The sequence below is a fragment of the Phacochoerus africanus genome, chromosome 13 (genome assembly GCF_016906955.1).
Source record: "Phacochoerus africanus isolate WHEZ1 chromosome 13, ROS_Pafr_v1, whole genome shotgun sequence".
Taxonomy (NCBI): Eukaryota; Metazoa; Chordata; class Mammalia; order Artiodactyla; family Suidae; genus Phacochoerus; species Phacochoerus africanus.
In genome coordinates, this window is record NC_062556.1 from 32,798,325 (window position 1) to 32,820,659 (window position 22,335).

The following is a 22,335-nucleotide window of genomic DNA, read 5'->3' on the forward strand; positions in this document are numbered from 1 at the left end:
CAAGTGGTGCTGGGAAAACTAGACAGCCACATGGAAAAGAATGAAATTAGAACACTCCCTAACACCATACTCAAAAATCAACTCCAAACGGATTAAAGACCTAGATATAAGACCAGACACTATCAAACTCCTAGAGGAAAACATAGGCCAAACACTCTCTGACATAAACAACAGCAACATCTTCTCAGATACACCTCTTAGAGTAATGATGGTAAAAACAAAAATAAACAAATGGGACCTAATCAAACTCAAAAGTTTCTGAACAGCAAAGGAAACCCTAAACAACACAAAAAGACAACCCACAGAATGGGAGAAAAATCTTTGCAAATGAATCAACTGACAAGGGATTGATCTCCAAAATTTATAAACACCTTCTGCAGCTCCATACCAAAAAAACAAAAAACCCCATCAAAAAATGGGCAGAAGACCTTTGGAGACATACAATTCTCCAAAGAAGACATACAGATGGCCAAAAAACACATGAAAAGATGTTCAACATTACTCATTACTGGAGAAATGCAAATCAAAACCACTAATGAAGTACCACCTTACACCAGCCAGAATGGCCATCATCCAAAAGTCTACAAACACTAAGTGCTGGAGAGGGTGTGGAGAAAAAGAAACCCTATTACACTGCTGGTGGGATTGTAAATTTGTGCAACCACTGTAGAAAACATATGGAGATTCCTCAGAAAACTAAAAATAGAACTACCATTTCATCCAGCAATCCCACTCCTGGGTATCTATCCAGAGAAAACCATGACTGGCAAAGACACATGTACTCCAGTGTTCATTGCAGCACTATTTGAAATAGCCAAGACATGGAAACAACCTAAATGTCCATTGAAAGAGGAGTGGATCAAGAAGATGTGGTACATATACACAATGGAATATTACTCAGACATTAAAAGGAAGGAAATAACGGCATTTGCAGCAACATGGATGGACCTATAAATTATCATGCTAAGTGAAGTCAGTAGACAATGAGACACCAACATCAAATGCTTTCACTGACATGTGGAATTTGAAAAAAGGGCACAATGAACTTCTTTGCAGAACAGACACTGACTCACAGACATTGAAAAACTTATGGTCTCCAGAGGAGACAGTTTGCAGGGTGGGGGCATGTGCTTGGGTTATGGGATGGAAATCCTATAAAATTGGATTGTTATGATCATTATATAACTACAGATGTGATAAATTCATTTGAGAAAGAAAGAAAGAAAGAAAGAAAGAAAGAAAGAAAGAAAGAAAGAAAGAAAGAAAGAAAGAGAAAGAAAGAAAGAAAGAAAGAAAGAAAGAAAGAAAGAAAGAAAGAAAGAAAGAAAGAAAGAAAGAAAGAAAGAAAGAAAGAAAGAAAGAAAAAGCAAGCAAGCAAGCATCTTTGGTAAGACCAAGGAAAGCTTTAAGAAGAGAAAGGTTTGGAATTCCCGTTGTGGCTCAGTGAGTTAAGAACCCAATATAGTGTCCATGAGGATGGGGTTCGATCCCAGGCCTTGTTCAGTGGGTTAAGGATCTGGCATTGATGCAAGCTCCAATACCGCTCACAGATGTGGCTTGGATCCATTGTTGCTGTGGCGTAGGCCTGCAGCTACAGCTCTGAGTCAACCCCTAGACCAGGAACTTCCTTACGCTATAGGTGTGGCCTTAAAAAAAAAATCTTTTTTTAATTAAAAAAAGAAGAAGAAGAGAAAGGTTTGACTTGCAGATATCTTGGACTGAGTGCTCTGAAGAGCCTGCACCCCCTCACCCCAAGCCATTGTCACATGAGATACTCTTAACAGTTCACCAGTGAGCAGCAGGTCTAACAACCATGTGACAAAAAAGACAAAGATATCGACTTTTCTGGTTACAATTTCAATAAATTTGGATTTTTGGAATAAGAATGTAAAAGCCTTTATAATTTAAAATTTCTTATTCAATGCTTTTTTTTCTGGTATTAAACTGGATATCCATAACTATTCTCCAACCAATAGGCACTGAATCATGATTTTAAAGTTGCATCTGAGGTGACAGGAAAGTATAGTTTCCTTAAAAGCAAAATTTAAAAACAGAAAGAATGAAGAATTTAGAGAGGAAAGCCTGCTTCAAGGCTCTCAATATGCAGTACTGAGAGGAAAATGCAAGTCTTCAAAGAATATACAAAAGATGCCATTTATATAATGTTCAAAAAGTTATAAAAACCAGATAACATATTAGGAATAAACAAATGGCAATCTGTAATGTAAAGAGAAAGAATGATGGATGCAAAATTCAGGATAGTGGTTACTATGGGACAGTGAAAGAAGAGGACGTTGAATTAAGTGGGAAGGAAAGGAAGCTTCAGTTACAAGCAATATTCTACACCTTAGCCTCATTAGCAGGCAAGTAATGATAAACAGCATTTTTTATATGTTTAAAATTTTATAAAAAGAATTTTTTAAATAAGTCAAACTATTAGTAACTTCAAAATCTGGTGTTGAGAGTTCCTGTTGTGGCACAGCGGAAACGAATCTGACTAGGAACCATGAGGTTGCGGGTCTGATCCCTGGCCCGACTCAGTGGGTTAAGGATCTGGTGTAGCCGTGAGCTGTGGTGTAGGCTACAGGCATGGCTCGGATCCTGCATTGCTGTGGCTGTGGTGTAGGCCAACAGCTGTAGTTCCGATTCAACCCCTAGCCTGAGAACTTCCATATGCCATACGTACAGCCCTAAAAAGCAAAAAAAAAAAAAAAAATTTGATCTTTTTTTTTTCTTCAGCTCAGGTAGACACCAAGAAACACAACAATCTAACCGCTTATCACAAGCTTTTCTGTCTTCACAGCACAAAACATTCAGCGACTCCAAAGTTAATCTCTTCAACCAGCTTTGTGTTTCAAGTCCAGAAACAGAGAAAAACTACATCCCAAGCATGGCACTGATTAAATGGAATAATGACACACACAGGCCGCTTACTTGCTTTGCAGTAAACATATTTTACTCTACAAAATTTTCTAAAGTGATTTTCTTGAAGTTATGGTTATTAACTTAAATCTAGTTCCAAAATCTCCTAAGAAATCTTCTAACAAAATGATAGCTTGCAAAATATTTCTTGTAAACTTCACAATACATATGTTAACCATGAGTAAAGGAAAATAATGCTAGAATCACAAAACACACAGATTTATTTAATAAGATGGTTTTTCTGAGACAGAAATCTTGTCCTTGACAGCCACATCAAATTGAGCAAATGAAGATGCATTCTGTAACTAATTTGCTACATGCAAAGATGGGTATGAACTAATACGCTTGATATTAATCATAATGATATTACTGTCTACCTTTTTACTTCTCCATACCATATACTTGAAAGCTCAAACATAATTGCTGACTGTGTTGAGATCCACTAAAAGTTATATTTGATAATTTGAAGTTCGTCTTTTCCCTCACGTTCCAAAAATAAAGCAACTATGTATTTAAGTTCAAAACTGTCCCCAAGAATACTGAATAATCAATAAAATTTCAAACAGAAAAACTATGTGCTCTTCAAATTAACTCTAATAAAGTAAGGCAAATAATCTGATATTTAAAGCACTAGTTTTCACATAATTCTCTATACAGATAGTCAAAGGTTGACATGTCTCATAATTTCTGGGCAGTTTCAGAGCTTGATGCATAGCCCTAAAATATTGCATATCAGGGACAGGATAGTGGCGCTCCTACTTTTTCCTTGATTTTTGACTTAAATAAATCCTGATCCCCAACTGGCACTGGAGAACCATCAATTGGTTCACTTGTTTCCTTTTCAATTATATTCACAGGGAATTTAACTTTGATTTTGTCAGTAATACTACAGATCTAACAATAATCTGAAAAGCTTACAAAAAGATACAATTCCTTCTCTCTTGAAATTTAGTTACATACTGTACATAAAAACAGAAAATATGAAAAACTGACTTTATCATCAGATAGATACATCATAACTAACGGCAAAGTTCAAACACTCGATCATAGAAATAACTTCCAGTTTTCAATGTTCAGCTAAATCACTCCTCTAATTGGAGCACTGGGCACAGAAATATTCTGAAGTATCTTTTCAATCTTATATTTATATAAAGTAACATGATTTCAGAAAAATTCTCCAGTGATAAGGTTTCTTTTCAATTAAAAAGCCTATCTCATAGAAAATGAAGTACTTAGGGATACCTGATAATATATTCTAGAACCGGTCATTCTTGGGGAAATAATTCCACAAATTTTTGTTTATTTTTAAATGAAAATAATGAAAGAAACTTATAGCATTATTTCCTAGTGTGTTTAGGTAAATCACAATAAATAGTGGCATTCATTATAATACATACGAATTCATATATAAAATCCTGTCACAGTTTTTCTTTCACTATTGAATTCATCCACTTAAAATATGAAGAAGAAGAAAAGGAAACAGAAGGTTTACTTATAATTACATTGACAATCCATGATATCTCCAGTGCCCAGAGGCTGCCAGATAAACCGAAAAATAACTATATATCCCCAGTTGACTCTTAAATACCCACTTCCTACACTTAAAATCCACAGGAACAGGGCCTGGATCTGCTTTGCTATATACTCAGGCCCCACATCTAAGACAGTACTTGGAAAATATCAAGGGCTCAATAATCATTTATCAAATGAAAACATTTAACAGGTAGAGATTAAGTTGGAAACCAGAACTTTTCATGTATGACTATACCTATCAAATATATAAATTCCTAATTCAACTTTGTTTCCAGCAATAGCCAAGCTAAGACTGAAGAAAGATAAAGCTGTTTCAATCAACAAATCTTCACCGAGCACCTTCTATGCGCTAAAAGCACTGAGCCTGGTAAAGAGAGGTAAATGAGACACATGAAGTCCCGGGTCTTGTGCCCACCATTAATTTACTGTCTAGAGAACAGACTGACACTGGGAAAATAGGGAAAAATAAATATAAAAATGAAATAATAAAGACTTTTTTCACTCTTCACACTCCCTAGTTAAACCTCACTCACTTTCATGTCTCTCAGCAGTAGGGTCTTTTTATTTGAAAGACTTACACTGTCAAGGATTTTTTTCATACTGTAGCCAAACTTCAGAAACATCCAAAAAAGTACTAATCAGAATATCAAAAAGATTATTTTATATATCATTAACCTCCAATCATAGCCTGTCATTCTGATCCTCTAGCTCTTTGTCTCTATTTGATACATACATATATGCATACATGTACACATATACACATATATATGAACACATAAACATGTATATATAGAAAAGTCCAGAATATACATTTATGGAAAAATAAGCATTCATTTATTATAGAGTAAGAAATCAAAACTGATCTACTTTAGACTCTTAAAGCTCTGAAATTCTAATTCCATGACTATTCAGACATTTTATGACAACTCCTACCTAAAATTTTTCAAGAATATACTAAACTTAAAAGCCTAAAAAATGATGTATCAAGACACCTATGATCGTGTTGCTAGATACAGGACACCCAGTTAAATTTTGGTTTCTGAAAAATAAATAAATAAATAAATAAATAAATAAATAAATAATTTTCAGTATAAGTAGGTCTAAAATCCAGATTTTACAGGGCATCCTATAGTTTTATTTGCTGAATAAAACAACACTAACCTACGGATTCCTATAAAGATACCATTTCTAAAGAAAGGAAAAAATGAATTAACGGCATTTATTGCTATCTCAAATGGGAATCAGGCAGTATATATAAAATGCCAAAATTCAGAGTGAAATTCAGCTACAGTAAATTGATAGTTTCTGAATATGATTGTTCTCTTTAGAAAAACACCTTAAGTTTTTAAAAATTCTAAGAAGAAAAAAGACTTTTTATAAGGTCCTATATATCACTCAGTAACAAATACAAAAGTACTACCGAGACCATACTGCCTCATGCATATAAATATTATATGTCCAATTTTTACCTGGAGAAGTTGTTGAGGTACAGACCAGCTATTGATTCACAGGCACCATGAGGATTACACAGAAATGACAGATCATGGTATGTTTCATTCAGTAATATGCCCTCATGTCCAGACAAATGAATTACCTCACAGGATTGCTTGTCAAGGACACACGGAGGGACTCCAAGCACCCGACAAGCCGCTCGTCTGAAGACCCCATTTTCAGGTCATGGATGAATTCCTGGGGTGGGATTTGTCGACTGCTCTTGAGACTTCCCTGTCAAATAAGTCAAAAAATTTTATTTCATGCTGTGTGATGATTATCCATTCAAATAGTAACAACTACATTGCTTCTACATTTCATATTAACAGCAGCACACAACTACTCTGGGTAGTGTTATTTTGAGAGGATGATTTCCTTATGCCCATAAATTTATAAATTCATAATCCATGGTATCCACAAAGGATAGCAACATAACATCAAAAGGTTGGCAAATTAAAATTAATTGCTTTGTCAAATCCAAACGATCACAGAAAAAAATTAAGTGTATATTGTGGGACATATCCAAAAGTATACCAATGTGTTTTCGGCACATGCAAGATAAAAATCAAAACTCAATTCAAGAATGACCCCATTAAAATTGATATTAAAAGCAACACATAAAAGGCTGTAAATCATTAATTCATTCAAATGCCATTAAGCACATAGTTCAAGGCATTATAGACACAGAGCTTATCAAAAACTAAGTCTGGAACAAGAAATGCAAGCAAGGAAATCGTACTTTTCAGTGCAGTCTAATTTCTGTAACATGGAACCCAGGAGCCCAAAGAAGGAACACCCAACTTGGCAGAGCAGACAGGGGAAGACTGCATAACAGGAAGGTAAGTAAGAGTCAGGGAGCCAAAGACTTAGATAAGAATACCTTTCTGATTAAAACATTACATACAAAGGTACACGCAGAAAGAAAAACAAAAAGCACATATAATTGAAATAGAGCCAGGTCAGGGAGTGGGAGAGCACCGTCGTACAATTAGCCTTTCTGGGGAGTTTGCAAAGATCACACTGGCAACATTATGAAATATGGATGAGAAAAGCTGGAGTTCACTCATTACTCAACAAACATTAACTCTCTACTAAGTGCCAGTCACTGTTCTAAGCGCTGAAAACAGAGCAGTAAACAAGAGACAAAAATCCTGGAGTTCCATCATGGCTCAGTGGTTGATGAATCTGACTAGGAACCATGAGGTTGCAGGTTCGATCCCTGGCCTTGCTCAGTGGGTTAAGGATCCGGTGTTGCCAGTGAGCTGTGGTGTAGGTTGCAGACGCAGCTCAGATCCCGCGTTGCTGTGGCTCTGGCGTAGGCCAGCGGCTATGGCTCCAACTGGACCCCTGGCCTGGGAACCTCCATGTGCCATGAGAGCGGCCCAAGAAATGGCAAAAAGACCAAAAAAAAAAAAAAAAAAAGAGAGAGAGACAAAAATCCCTTCCTGCACAGAACTTTATTCTCCACAGGAAAGAATAAAGACAGACAGACAATAAAGGGAAAACAAAATACATATCTACTGTAGACAGTGTAAAGTGCTAGAAAGAAAAATGAAAGCAAGGCGAGGGAATAAGCAGCATAGAAGATGGCATGCAATTTCAAAGAGAGTGGTCAAAGCAAGTATCACCAAGAAGAATCCGAAGGCTTCAAACTTAAGTGGTAGAATAAAGGTCTGAAGGAGGTGAGAGGCTCTAACCATGCAGATATCTAGAAAAGGCTGTGATGGAGGGAAATGCAAGCCTTAGAGGCCACCAAAAACTTTGATTTTTACTTGGAGAGCAGAAGTATCAGGAGCAGAAAGGACTGCTAAGACAGCATGTACCTAGTCCAGATGGGAAATGATAAGGATGCCCAACTAACAATAAACTCCAGCATTACACTGATTTAAATGACAGATTACAAATCCCAGGGGAAGGAAAAAAGAACTGCACGTGTTCAAAAAAGGATTCGTTAGGATGGCAGGAAATTAGGTGTATTTTTTTTCAATACTTTTTATTACTTTGCTACAATGTTGTACTAGGAACATCGCCAATAATGCAAAACAAATTAGCCCTAGGAAATGGGATTTTCATCAATAGCAAGTTGTAATTTACTAAAGAAAAACTCAGGGCAAAATCTCAACTGAATAAAATGATAAAGTTGAAAGGGAAAATGAAATGGCGAGAGCACAACTTTTTTATTAGTGACTATGTTTTCTCTCTGTAAAAAGAATATATTAGGAATTCCCGTTGTGACTTAGTGGTTAACGAATCCGACTAGGAATCATGAGGTTGCGGTTTCAATCCCTGGCCTTGCTCAGTGGGTCAAGGATCCGGCGTTGCCATGAGCTGTGGTGTTGGTTGCAGACGCAGCTCGGATCCCGAGTTGCTGTGGCTGTGGCTTAGGCCAGCGGCTATGGCTCTGATTGGACCCCTGGCCTGGGAACCTCCATGTGCCGCGAGAGCAGCCCAAGAAATGGCAAAAAAAAGACCAAAAAAAAGAATATATTCAACTTCTACCAACATATCATTTATCATCTTTTTCCTTTAAATTACCAAAGTATCGCTTGTTTGACACAGAAAATGTCTGCCTTTGAAACAGAAAAGTACTCAAATGACTAGTAAGCTGATATTTCTGTTTTAAATAGTTTCTCATATATAAATATACATAATACTATATGTACTTTCATACTTAAAACATATACTTTACTTACAAAAATACTATATAATACATACTGTTCTATAGACTTTTATCACTGACTAACATTCAATGAACATTTTCCAATATCGATACTGAAGAAAATGACTTTTTTCTGACTATGGACTATTAACATACCATTATTTACCTAACATAGACCATCATTACTGGGTATGTAGTTTGCTTATATTTTCTCGGTATTATAAAGTTTTCAAGTTTCCGACAGGCTGTCAGGTCAATATTTTTATCTAAATACATATCAATGGAAGTTCAGCTAGATGATCTTTTGTAGTCCTTTTTGGATTTATTATTGAAATAATTGCAACTTTGTTAGAACCAAAATAAACCAAAACAGAATGGATGAATTGTTTCCTTCAACGACATTTGGGTAAGCCCCATTATTTAAAGTAAACACTTTTAAAATATAAGACTAGCAAGCAATAAGTTTATTTGGATTAAAAGTGGTATTAAGAGATTTAAAAAATAAATTAAAAGCCACCTGCCCACCTCTTAGCCCTATCTCACAAAAACAAGCATTTTATACTGTTTCTTCTGATAGCTACTTAATATGTTTTAATTATGTGCTTATTGTGATATATTTAAAATTGTAAGTTTTCAATATTATCTTGGGACTTTGATTACAAAATTAAGGACTTAATTTCTTTAAAACAATGGAGCTCTACTCTCCCACCCTCTGACTACAGTTATAGGTAAACTAAATTGAACTAAAAGATGCCATTCCATATAACGGGAGCTAACTCCACATCTAGGGGATCCTTACAGTAAAACTCCTAGAAAGATGAGTTCAGGCATCCAAAAGCCTTAATGACACTTTATTTTGCTTTAATGACTCAAAATAGGGCACTTAATGAGCAGAATGCACACATTCATAAGGTCTTTCAGCTACTACGACTTCCATGTTGGCAAATGAACATGTCTGTCCTAAAACTGGGAATGAGAGAAGCCATTCCTATTCAGTATTGCAATGGAGGTCCTAGCTGGTGCAGTAAGGCAACAACAACAGACACATTAGAAGGGAAGAAGGAAGAAAGAGAACTATCAAATGAGATGATTATCTACATGAATTTAGCACAAAATAAAAGCTCGACATACAAAAATAACTTTTATTTCTAAATACTACCAGCAACTGGAAAATAAAACTTTTTTTTTTTTTTGGTCTTTTTGTCTTTTTGTTGTTGTTGTTGTTGCTATTTCTTTGGGCCGCTCCCGCGGCATATGGAGGTTCCCAGGCTAGGGGTTGAATCGGAGCTGTAGCCACCGGCCCACGCCAGAGCCACAGCAACGCAGGATCCGAGCCGCGTCTGCAACCTACACCACAGCTCACGGCAACGCCGGATCCTTAACCCACTGAGCAAGGGCAGGGACCGAACCCGCAACCTCATGGTTCCTAGTCGGATTCGTTAACCACTGCGCCACGACGGGAACTCCTAAAACTTTTTAATATATCATTTCTGATAGCATCAAAAAATACAAAATCATTAGGAATTTTTTTTTTTTTTACACAAAAAGGGAAATATCTATGCACTGAAAACTATAAAGCACTGTGGAGAGAAAGACGACCTAAATTAATGAAGATGTTATACCCCGTTCATGGACTGGATGACTCACTAGCAAGAAATCCATTAAGAAACACATCTTTTAAAAAATAATCTATAGATTTAATATAATCACCATCATGTCCCAGAAAGCTTTTCTGAAGAAATTGAGGAGCAGTTTCTAAAACTACTATGGAGATGTAGAGGACTTTATCTGATTTCAAAGTTTCCTGAAAAGCTACAATAAGCATAGTAGAAATGGTATAAGCATTAACAGAACAGAACAGAGTCCAGAAACATACTTGAATCTATGCAGTCAATAATTTTTGACAAAGGTGTCAAAATGCAATTTAATGGGGTAAGAAGAATCTCTCCAATGACTGGTGTTAGAATAACTGAGCATCCACATGAAAGAATGTGAACCTAAATTCCAGACCTAAATATAAAAGCTAAATCTATAAAATATCTAGAAGAAAACATAAATGAAAATCTTCACTACTTTGGAGAAGACAAAGATTTCTTAGCATACAAAATGCACTAACTATAAAATTGGATTTCATCAAAATGTAAATAAACCTTCTACTTTTCAAAAGACTCTTTTATTAAGATAGTTTCATTAAGAAAATGAAATGTAAGCCATAGACTAAGAGAATACATTGCAATGCATGTCAAGAACTGAGTCTGAGATTTTATGCTAAACGCAAGCTATTTAACTTGTTAATATTTCATGAATTTTGACAGAAAATATAAGACTCCTGAATTGGAGACAAAAGGATTCCACTACATATAGGTTGGTTCCCTAACCCATCAAGTGCCACAGGGATGACATGGGGATCCCTGATGGATAAGAGATGCCTACACCTACAGCAGATGGTATTGCAGGGGAGGAACAGACCCTGGGGGAATCACCACTCTTACAGTGAACAGTAATGAGCCAGCTCATTATCCATAGAGACATAACTTCATCCCTAAGGTTTTAAGGTTCCCTGTAAAAGCAATCCTGAGAAATGGCCTGGGTAATAAACAATCAGACCTTGCATTCTTGGCACAGCCAGAAAGAGTACACAGGGCCCATGGTAGACTGCCTCTCCCGATGATAAATATGTCTCTTAAAGGATTCCTATTCAGAACAGTTAAGGAGGGAGTTCCCATTGTGGCTCAGTGGTTAACGAATCCGACTAGGAACCATGAGGTTGCGGGTTCGATCCCTGGCCTTGCTCAGTGGGTTAAGGATCTGGCATTGCCGTGGCTCTGGCGTAGGCCAGTGGCTACAGCTCCGATTCGACCCCTAGCCTGGGAACCTCCATATGCGGTGGGAGCGGCCCAAGAAATGGCAAAAAAAAAAAAAAAATTTGGCTTCCTCCTCTGCCTTTCTTTCATATTCCTTACCTGTGATATCTCTGTCTCTCAAAAAAAAAAAAAAAAAAAGAACAGTTAAGGAAATCTTCCAATTCAATAGTCATAAACAGTCCAATTAAAACATGGATCAGAGACTTCACAAAAGGAGATATATGAATGGCCAATAATCATATGAAATAATGTTTGTGATCATCTGGCATCAGGGAAATGCAAAATAAAACCAAAAATTAAATAATACTAAAAACCTCCTCAAGTGGTAAGGGTATGAATCCCAGGGGACTCTCCTACACAACTAGCAGAAATGTAAAATGGTACCGCCACTTTAGGAAAGAGTTTAGAGGCTTCTTCCAAAGTTAAATATACACTGACCATAGGACTCATCAAGTACACAACTAGGTGTTAAACAGGAGAGAAAAAAATCTGTATGATGTTCATAACAGCTTTATTCATAAAAGCCAAGGATTGGGTACATCAACAAGTCCTGAGAAATGGCCATAAAATGGAATATTATGCAGTAAGATACATGAATCCAAAACACAATGCTGAGTTAAAGCAAAACCAAAAAATAGCACATAATACATTGTCCTTGTTATAGAAAGACCAAGGCCAACTTGTCAATCTGTTCTGTTGAGCCATTCTGGTTCAAGACACAGAAGCATAGCTGTTGATTATCAGTGTGTTTGGTAAGAGAATGGGAATAAATGTGGACAACACTTTAAATCCGTCAACAAGTAGACTTTCCCAATAAACATTAGGAAAACAGACTCAACTCACTGGCAAAAAAAAATAATAATAATTCTTTATTTCAACCATACATGTTTTTTCCAGTTTGAACAATTTCCTGCCTAAAGGTCTCTGCATGTTTGAATGAGATTCCTGCCTTAACACTCTCCCCTCTTACCCAAACCCTCACAATCAGAACTACATCCTTACATAGGCTTCTCCCATGCATCAGTTAGATCTGGCCTAAAACTAACTTTCCAGGACAGGCCTTTCATGAGCCACACAAACTGGGGCCCCCATCTATGGATTCCTTTTTCAAAAGACTCAGTATTCTGTATCAAAATGGTATTTAATTACCATTTAGTACTTAAAGTATATACTGAGTACCTATTACATGCCAGACATTGTTTATATGATGTGGACATAGGGGTGAAATAAAAGTCAAAGACAGCTCCTTCCCTACTTAAATAGGGAAGATGGAAGAAAGAGAACAGTGAAGCAGCTATTTGAGCATCATAAGTCTAAGCAAATGACATTTTCCTCTCTAAGAAAATACCATGTGAGGAGAGATCAGAATGAAGAAAAGGAGGGCATATGGGTATTCTGGGAGTAGAGTATTTCAAGCAAACAGAAGAGCAAATACAAAGCCCTAAGGCTGGAATGAACCTGGCATACTCAAAAGACAGCAAGGAGATGCATCTAAATCCCAGTGAGTGTGACAAAGAGTCATAGATGACAAGGACAGAAAAAACAGGCAGACACCTAATCCTGGAGGCAGGGGACTCAAAAACTACAGCCCAGTCACCAAATGTTTTTGTATGACTTGAACTAAGGATTTTGGGATTTTTAAAAGTTTATGAAAAAAAGAAGAGGAGATAACAAAGGTAGAAGAGAAAGAAACAGCAGCAGAAGGAACTGAGTCCATATGTAACACCCAAACCCAAGATGTTCAAGATCTGGCCATTTAAGAAAAAGGTTGCTGGCTCCTGAAAGGGTCTTATAAACCATGCTAAGTACTTTAGGTTTTATTCTGAGTGGATGGGAAAATATTTGAGGGTGACAGGCATAGAAATTATAAGATCCAATAAAAAATACTTAAAGATTATTCTAACTACTGTGTGGCAACAGAATATAAGTGGCAAAAGCATGAAACAAGGAAACAAATTAGGAGGCTTCTGCATTGTCTGGTCAAGAGTTGACAATAGCCTAGCATACGATGCCAGTGATGGACAGCATAAGACTTTCTCAATACAGAGGTAGATCAGATGAGACCTACAGTTTGCATGTGAGGGTTGAGGTGTGAAAGAGAAAATTCAAAGACGATACCACAGTTTTTGGTGTCAACAACTAAATGAATGGTGACACCATCTACTGATCACCGTGACCTTGACAAGAGCAGCTTGAGTGGTGGACTGGCAGGAAAGCAAGTAGAATGGACCACTCTTTTGAGAAGATTCTGTAAATGGGAGCAAAGCACCAGGGCAGTAGCTAGGGAAGCTGTGGTGTGTTTTGGGCGGATGGAGGGAAAAACCATATCTGTGTGCTGAAGGGAATAACCAAGCAAAGAGGAAGAAGTTGATAGTTCAAGAGGTAGGTATAGATGCAGGAAAACAAGTGGACAAAAAAACCCTTGAGTAGGTAACAAAGGATGTGACCTAGTACACAAAAGGAAGGACTGACCTTATACAATTGCAGGAAAAGTGGATCAGTCTGAGATGGGTAAAAGCAGAATCCAAGGGGGGCAGATTCAGGCAGACTGTTAGATGTGGTGATTAGGAAGTGAGGTATGGCAATTCTACTCTGATTACATCGACAGTCTCAGTGATAGAATCGGCAATATAATCAGCTAAAAGTGAGGATGTAGAGCTGGAGGCATGAGAGATATGAAACCATCTCCAGAAAGTAAAAACGTACACCGACACAGACCATATGGTAGATTTATCTGTTAATGTATTTGTGAAAGGCTCTCTTTGTCAGCTGTGGCCACTCAGAAAACGCAAGTCCATGTGGCTGTATGCTTCTTCCCACCGGCATACTGTGCTGAGGCGCAAACACAGTGGAGGTGGGAAATTTAGTTTAACCAAGAGCAGAGCTTATAGGAACGGAGAGGCAAATGGACGGAAGGATTATGCAAAAGAACAAAGGACTGTGTGTTCAAGGTCATTAAGGAGAGGTAATGCTTGGGGCCGGGGGTAATGGACAAAAAAAAAAGTAGTCAATAGATTAGCAATTCTAAAAGGGTTATAGAATTCTTAAAGTGGGAATACTCAGTAAGTAGGAAAACTAGGTAATACTCAGGAAAGGAAGTCTGTAAACCATATTTAGAGGTGGTATTTCACTCTCCACGGTAATGGGTAGTTAAGGTTGGGTGGAAAAGCCAAGATTGTTGGGAGTGATAAAGTCAAGGAAATGAGAGGGCAGAATGTAAGTAAATGATCCAGATAGGAAGGATGGTGGCAGCGGTGGTGGCAGGAGGAAAAACCATGCGCTAGGTGGGCAAATCTTGTAGAAACATGTCAGCACCTCTGTGTGATCCCATCTTCTCCACTAGAACACATCTACTAGAGCAGCATCTGCTTCCAGTAGCCTCCTTGACCACTCTCACCAGTCGCTAATAAAGCACCTAGCATTCACTGGATGAATGAGGTTACAAATTGGAAGGTGTACATGACTAAGGATTACAAGAAATGGGAGGCAGAAGAGTGACAAAAAAAATTCTGAAGAATCAATGGCTAACTGGAAAGGAATATTTCAATTCAAAGACACAGGAAATAGACCAGATAATGAGAGACTAGTTTTCAGCACAATTTCCCCCCCCCCCTTTTATAATATTACTATCAAAATACAAGTATAAAAGAAATTGAGGGGAGAATATATTATGTCACACGAATAATTAGAAATATTCCTTTTAAACACAGCCCTTCCTGTGTTTCCTTCATTTTCCATAACTTCAAAGAAAGTAGGCAGCTGGGGACAGGAGGAAAAATACTCATGTCTGCATATCTCTAAGTCCATTAGCCATGAAGACGAAAATACTTAGAAAGCTTTATCCCCTGTGGTATCAAAACACATTAGTGAGATAAGGATGTCTGCCTGACATCACAAAAATTAGAAGGATATTTATCCAACATAGTTTTTAAATCTTTTTTAATCCCTTAGTAAAATACCATATGCAGGATAGAAATAAAAGTACACCTATTACTCTTGTCATATTTTTTATTAAAAATATTCTAAGTACAAAAAGTAATACACCTTCTCACTACTTATTTCCCTCACCATTTCTATTACTCTAAAACCAAACATTCCTTCTTTTATGCTATATAGTCATTAAAGATAATAGTAACCATTTCCTTTGACCTGTCTTATAATAGATTCATTTGTACCTGCCTCAATGTCTGTATTTCATCTCAGTTCAGGTGTTAAGACTTGTTCAGCATATGTTTCTTCATTATTCTGTTTCATGTATTTATTTGAAAAGTAATTTGGAACACCATTTCTAGGACAAATTTAAAATTTCTGTATTTCCAAGTTACTAGTGCAAAAGTACTGAAGAACTGACATTCTTTTTTCAAATACGAATTATTTCTGTAAAACCATGAAGAATTCACCACTTAATGATGACCTGATTTTTAAAATAATCAAAGTAAAAAGCTAAATCTAGAAAGTCCGTAGGTTCTGCAGGAAGATGACACAGCATGATGCCCATGTGGGTGAGGACAATGGCCTCTTAGTTCCTAGTAGAGTGTCCAACAAATGGTAGTTGCTTTAAGCAAAACTTTGCCTACATTATCTGAATCATTACAGAAATCAGAAATCATAATCTTAAAACGCTACTCTGAATGCTGTAAACTATCACTCAGCTCGTGAAATCACAGCTTACTCCTCTCAGAAGGTAGGGAAGCTATACCAAAATTCACCATGCAGCACCCTCAACTGCAGGAAATTGTTTAGCTTTTAATCACACCTAAACTCATCAAGAAATATCAGCATTTTTTAAACATGAAGACCCAAATATACAGCCTCTAGAGATTAAAAACTTCAAATGTCGGGAGACTATAAGAACAGATTGAAACCTTAAGGGCTTTTTGTATAAAGAATTAGTAGACTCAAGACCTTTCTCCATGACATTCACTTTATAATTTTCAGGTTAACTGCAGAAAACAGAAAAATTCCATCAATATAAAGCCCAAATAGTCAAAAAGCCTACGTTCTCCTAGTAATGACAGTGTGTGTACTCCTGCAGTGGGTATATACGTCTATCTCTGTGTCTGTCTATATATGTTAGTAACTCTAAACTGACTGCCTCGATTTCTCTTTAGCATTGTAATTCCTGAATTCCTGGTACTTATTTAGGTAATGAGACTTGCGAAGATAACTAAGATGATAACATAGTGTGAAGACTATTTAAAGAAATAGTTTGCATTGATAGTGACAACATTTTGAGAAAAGAGCAGAGTCAGCACTGTAAAAAAAAAAAAAAAAAGGCTAAGCACAGTTGCTGCCAAGGGGGTAATTATGATCTAAATTACTATCATGTATATTGCTATTAAAATGCACTACAACAATTTCCTTGCATTTTTCAAATGATTTCTATCATCTCTAATGTTACTGATCAAAAGAAACACTAAGCTGTCATTGCAGTATGAATTACTTGTTTTCAGAACGTTTACAACCCCAATAGATCTCCATTGCCAATACAATCTGTTATTCAGAGATGATATGCAAACTCACAGTAGAAACTACAAGTGACGAAAAGTACCACCAAAAGCAGCATTGACAATATTAACAAAATTAAGTTTAGTAAAGAGCTCCCTTAAAGGGTTAATTATTTTTTCTTCATAAGCATTTAATGAGCACCATTATGTACCAAGAATTCTGCTTATAATTTTGGAAGCTGATTTTCATGTACAATAAAAATAGCATACATTACAAGTTTAGAATTACCAAGTATATTGTACAAAGAAATAAGATAAAATACAGAAAATCTGCTGCTCTTCCTCATTCATTTCTAAAATATCTTGATACAGGAAAAAAAATACTAATTTTAGTATTATTTAGTATTGATGCATTCCTAATTTTAGCCACTTAGAAATTAACTTGAATAAATAATAAGTGAAATTTGATACACTACATTTCTCTTATTATCCATCAGTACCTAACTAGCATTGGTTTCCCTTCCATTCACAGGGAAACTTTCCTGTGCTGGCCCATTGCCTTCAAAAGACACTTGAATATTTAGACTATTTTATGTATTTAAGAAGAGTTTTTCCAACTGCTGGATACATTTTAACATATCCACCTGCCTCCCAAGACCAGAACTGAGGTGTTCTTTTAGCTTGTAAACCTAAAACCATAACCATAACAGTTAATCGTCAGCTCTTCCTACTCATAGCCAGAGGAAAGTTACTGAAGAAACCCCAGTGAGCCATCCCCATGAACACACTGCATGAACTATAGCACCACACACCATGAACACACAGCATGAGCGACAGCATGCAGTTATAAAGAATGAAGATATCACTGTGATCTGACATGCATGATTTTCAGGATATATTGTGAAGTGGAAATATGACAAACTATCTATATTATTTTGTGTATTATAAAAGAAAGGTAAATAAGAAAATACACATACATCTGTTTATTTGTACAGAAAGAGTAAGGAATAACCAGGAACTAATGAGACTATCCTTTCAGTGGGTGAACTGGGAAAGTGGTAGATAAGATGGGGGAGTAGGACTTTAAGGGAAAGGTAAGTGACAATTCTCTGAATTTTTGCATAGTTCAAATTTTTGGAACTATGTTGATATTTCATAAACACGACAAGAAAAAATTAAGACTGATGGGAGGAAAATCCCAAAACGAAATGAATCAAAATCAAATGAGCCTAATTGTATTTCAAATGGATAATAATGTCAGAGAAATAAGCTATAATATGAAATTTGAAGGTATCAGTATAAACTTGTGGTTTGGGAGAGAAAGCTTATAGATACATACATACAGATAGGAAAAGAAATATATGTAAGATGTGTCTGTATACACATACCATGTATTTTCCAAATATGGATATACATATATTTTAATGCCCACATGTATACACACACATATGCAATATCCAATTATGCATACATGTGTATACATGTCATATACATACAAGCAAATATATGTGTCTACTTATATACACATACATATTTATGTCCTAGCTCTGTCCAAAGGGTCTAGAATAAAGACATCCTATTTGAAGACCTAGCACCTAGAAGTTCTCTTGTGGTGCAGCAGGTTAAGATCTGTGTTGTTGCTGCTACAGCGCGGGTTCAATCCCTGGCCCTCAGGAACTTCCACATGCCACAGGAGCAGGGGGGGAAAAAAAAAAAAAGATCTAGCATCCAGATAATGATTTCTAAATTGCATTTTTCACTAAAAGGAACCATTCCAGGACTGATTCCAGGGCAGACGCTTGGACAGTACAGGATAATCCTGGGAGATTTTACACAAGATAGTAAGGAAATGCTCAAAGAATGAAGTGGAACCAGCTTGAAGGGGTTTCTATTGGTCGAATGTATGGAGTTGGGTGGGATGACTGCTTAAAGGGCATGAGTTTCCCCTTGTAATCTCATAATTATTTAGATGTTCTCACCTGATGATGAGTACCTCTTGGGCAGAATTATTCGTACTTGCTTTTGAGTCTCAGTATTCATCTTAAGGTTTGGTACACAAAAGACATCTACATATGGTTTTATTGAATCAATCCATTAGATGGATTGATAGATTTTATTTAACATTCTAGAAATTATAAACTTATAAAACTGTTACCATGCTACTATCAAAGTTTTTAACCTTTTGTGGATATTCTTAGCAGGAGCACAGTAGTTGCTCAGTAAATTCAGATCCATTTTCCTCTTTTTTTTTTTTTAATTTTATTTACTTATTTATTTATTTTTTGTCTCTTTGCTATTTCTTTGGGCCGCTCCCACGGCATATGGATAAATCGGAGCTGTAGCCGCCAGCCTACGCCAGAGCCACAGCAATGCAGGATCCGAGCCGCGTCTGCAACCTACACCACAGCTCACGGCAACGCCGGATCGTTAACCCACTGAGCAAGGGCAGGGACCGAACCCGCAACCTCATGGTTGCTAGTCGGATTCGTTAACCACTGCGCCACGACGGGAACTCCCCATTTTCCTCTTTACCATGATTTATTTAGGAAGAACTTCTATAATATCTGCTTAGAACATAATAATGCCAGGGATTCTGGGAAATACAAAGAAATGTGAGACAGTTTCAGCTTTTTCATAGCTGTGTATACTTAGTTACAAGAAGGGTCAAGAGGGAACTCATTTTTTACTTCAGTTACTTCTCTTTTTTTTTTTCTTTGTCTTTTGTCTTTTTGAGAGCCACGCCCATGGCATATGGAGGTTCCCAGGCTAGGGGTCCAATTGGAGCTGTAGCTGCCAGCCTACACCACAGCCACAGCAATGCCAGATCCGAGCCGCATCTGCGACCTGCACCACAGCTCATGGCAACAGTGGATCCTTAACCCACTGAGCAAGGCCAGGTATCAAACCCGCAACCTCATGGTTCCCAGTCGGGTTCATTTCCAGTGCACCAAGACGGGAACTCCTACTTCTTGTTTGATGAATTTGTTAGTTTGTGTTGCTCCCTCCCTTACCCACCCTATCGGTCTTTCTCGCTTCCTTTGCTGTGATCTATAAACTGCTCAGCTTTAAAACCTAATTTAAAATAAGAGAACATACGCTTATTATGATAAAATCAGATAATAAGATATATTTCAAGTGTATTTCTGTTTCACAGCTTCCTCCACTCCAAAAGCACGATAAATATTTTACACTGAGGAAACCAGAGGTCAGAGCGGGATGTAATTCTGAGGCAAAGATCTTGTTTCTTCCTCTCTACTATTTATTTTTGTACCTTATTTGGCTGTTACTGTTATTTATAAGAAGAATCATCTGAGAAGTATATTAGATTCTGTGTTGTTATATGTTTTTATGCTTTTTACTAACATAAACAGATTAGATTTGTAGGCTCGAAGCATATATGAAGAGGCAAAGTGGTTTTCTTCTGTAAATCAAGAAAAAGAAAGAAGAAACAAAGGAAGACAGGCTTACACTATAAATGTAACAGTGACACTTAAAAGTACTACTCAAAATTGGGGAGGCAAATAATTGTGCAATTTACCTGGAGGGATGGAAAAACAAATTGCCTAATTTTAAAGACTGGAACAGCTGGTGTTTTCTGCCCCCCTCCCAACCTTTTCTGATAAATCTCCAATGAAGTTTTGTTGTGTTTGTTCTTTCTACGTAAACATAATCAACACAATAAAGAAGATAATGAACCAATGACTAAGAGTATCAGCACATTTTTTTTAATCCGTTCGGATGTGCCAAATAGATCTTTATCCTTCACTGAACCATCAAATAAAGATTGGCAAATTAGAACATCCATGTTTATTTAGTCAGCTCCCTCCACCCTCACCTTTGGGCTTTTTTTTCCCCCCCCATTTCCAAAAAATATACTGAAGATGCTAAACAAAAACAAGTGGCCTTATTTGACATAGTGAACTGTTTTCAGGTAATTTGATGTTTTAGCCAGGAAATATATAATATTCTATATAAAACTTTACATAGCATGCTTTAAAACCTAAATTAAAGATTTAAAAGGAATTCAGTGTTTAACTATCTAACCTTAGAAATAGTGCAAAACATAAAAATTAGTAAAATTTGAAAGTGGTTTTATAGTACTTTGCATTGATAAACCCCACATATCTTTAATAAAGCGCTGGATAAGTGCACCCATGTAACGAGGGCTCAGCTGAAGAAATGGGACAGCGCAACAGGACAGTGCTAGCAAGCTCCAATGTCCCAATCACTGCCCTTGCTCCTCCCCAAGATAATTCCTGTCCTGATTTCTAACACCATAAAGTTACTACTTTGTTTTACAAGTTCTTTTAAAAAAATTTATTGTGGTGAAAAGCACATAAAATTCATTACGTTAACCATTTAAAAGTGTACAGTTCACTGTTATGTGATATCTTCACAACATTGTGCAACCATCCCCACCATCTAGTTCCAGAACATTTTCATCAACCTCAAAAGAAACCTCATACCCTTTAAGGAGTCACCCCACCCCCCTCTGTATTTTGACCAATATAGAAACCCTTTCAAGCTGGTTCCTTTATCTTGTGGCATATCCCCTTCATTCTTTGAGCATTTCCTTACTATCTCGCATAAAATCTCCCAGAATTATCTTGTACTATACTAGCCCTTGCCCTGGAATCAGTCCTGGGATGGTCCCTTTGCGGAAAATGAAATTTAGAAATTATTATCCGGATGCTAGGTCTTTTTTTTTTTTTTTGGCCACATGCACCAATCTCACTTCATCCTTGCCTCAATATTAAGTAACAAGTTAACCTAAATGTAACAAAGTAACAATGAATTAAAGACCGTTCCTAAGATCTTTATGCTTATTACATGTATATAATCAGTATTCTAAATTACATTTTTAAATTATTTTCTTGCTGAAAGTCTGACTCTCTTTTAATTTGCATCTTCCAATACATTTACTCAACCAATATTTATTAAGCAGTATATATATATATATGTATATATCCACACATACACACATATATATGGACAAAGTACACACACATGTGAGAAATTCATTAGGCATATATATTTTTTTATTCAATGTTTAATAAATGCCAGATATAAATAGCTGACGCCTTGACCCCTTGCTAGGATAATCTCGATACAAAAGTGATTATGATATGTCATTGCCTCAAGTTTCTTTCCTTCACAGTAAATCTATTAGTCATCTTCAATTTATGTCCAAAGATCAGGGTCTTTAATGCTTCTCAATTTCTTGAATTTGAGCAGCGGAGTCTAAAATATAGCATCCTCACAAGGGATAGGGGTAGGGTGATAGGTGAAGAAGATTAAGAACCTTCACTTATATAATAAGTAAGTCATAGGGAAGGAATATAGACAATAACTTGTACTGACTTTGTATATAATAAAACCTTCACTTATATAATAAATAAGTCATAGGGATGGAAATATA

General features: G+C 36.6%; 1 protein-coding gene across 2 annotated transcripts in view; it reads right to left on the reverse strand.

Moving 5' to 3' along the window:
- The window catches only part of DIAPH3 (diaphanous related formin 3), a 503,501-nt gene that overhangs the window by 381,852 nt on the left and 99,314 nt on the right, over positions 1-22,335 (reverse strand). For both annotated transcript variants that reach the window (XM_047756273.1, XM_047756272.1), the window contains one exon: positions 6,050-6,180. In XM_047756273.1, coding sequence (XP_047612229.1) covers positions 6,050-6,180 — 131 coding nt within the window. The remainder of the gene's footprint in view (positions 1-6,049; positions 6,181-22,335) is intronic.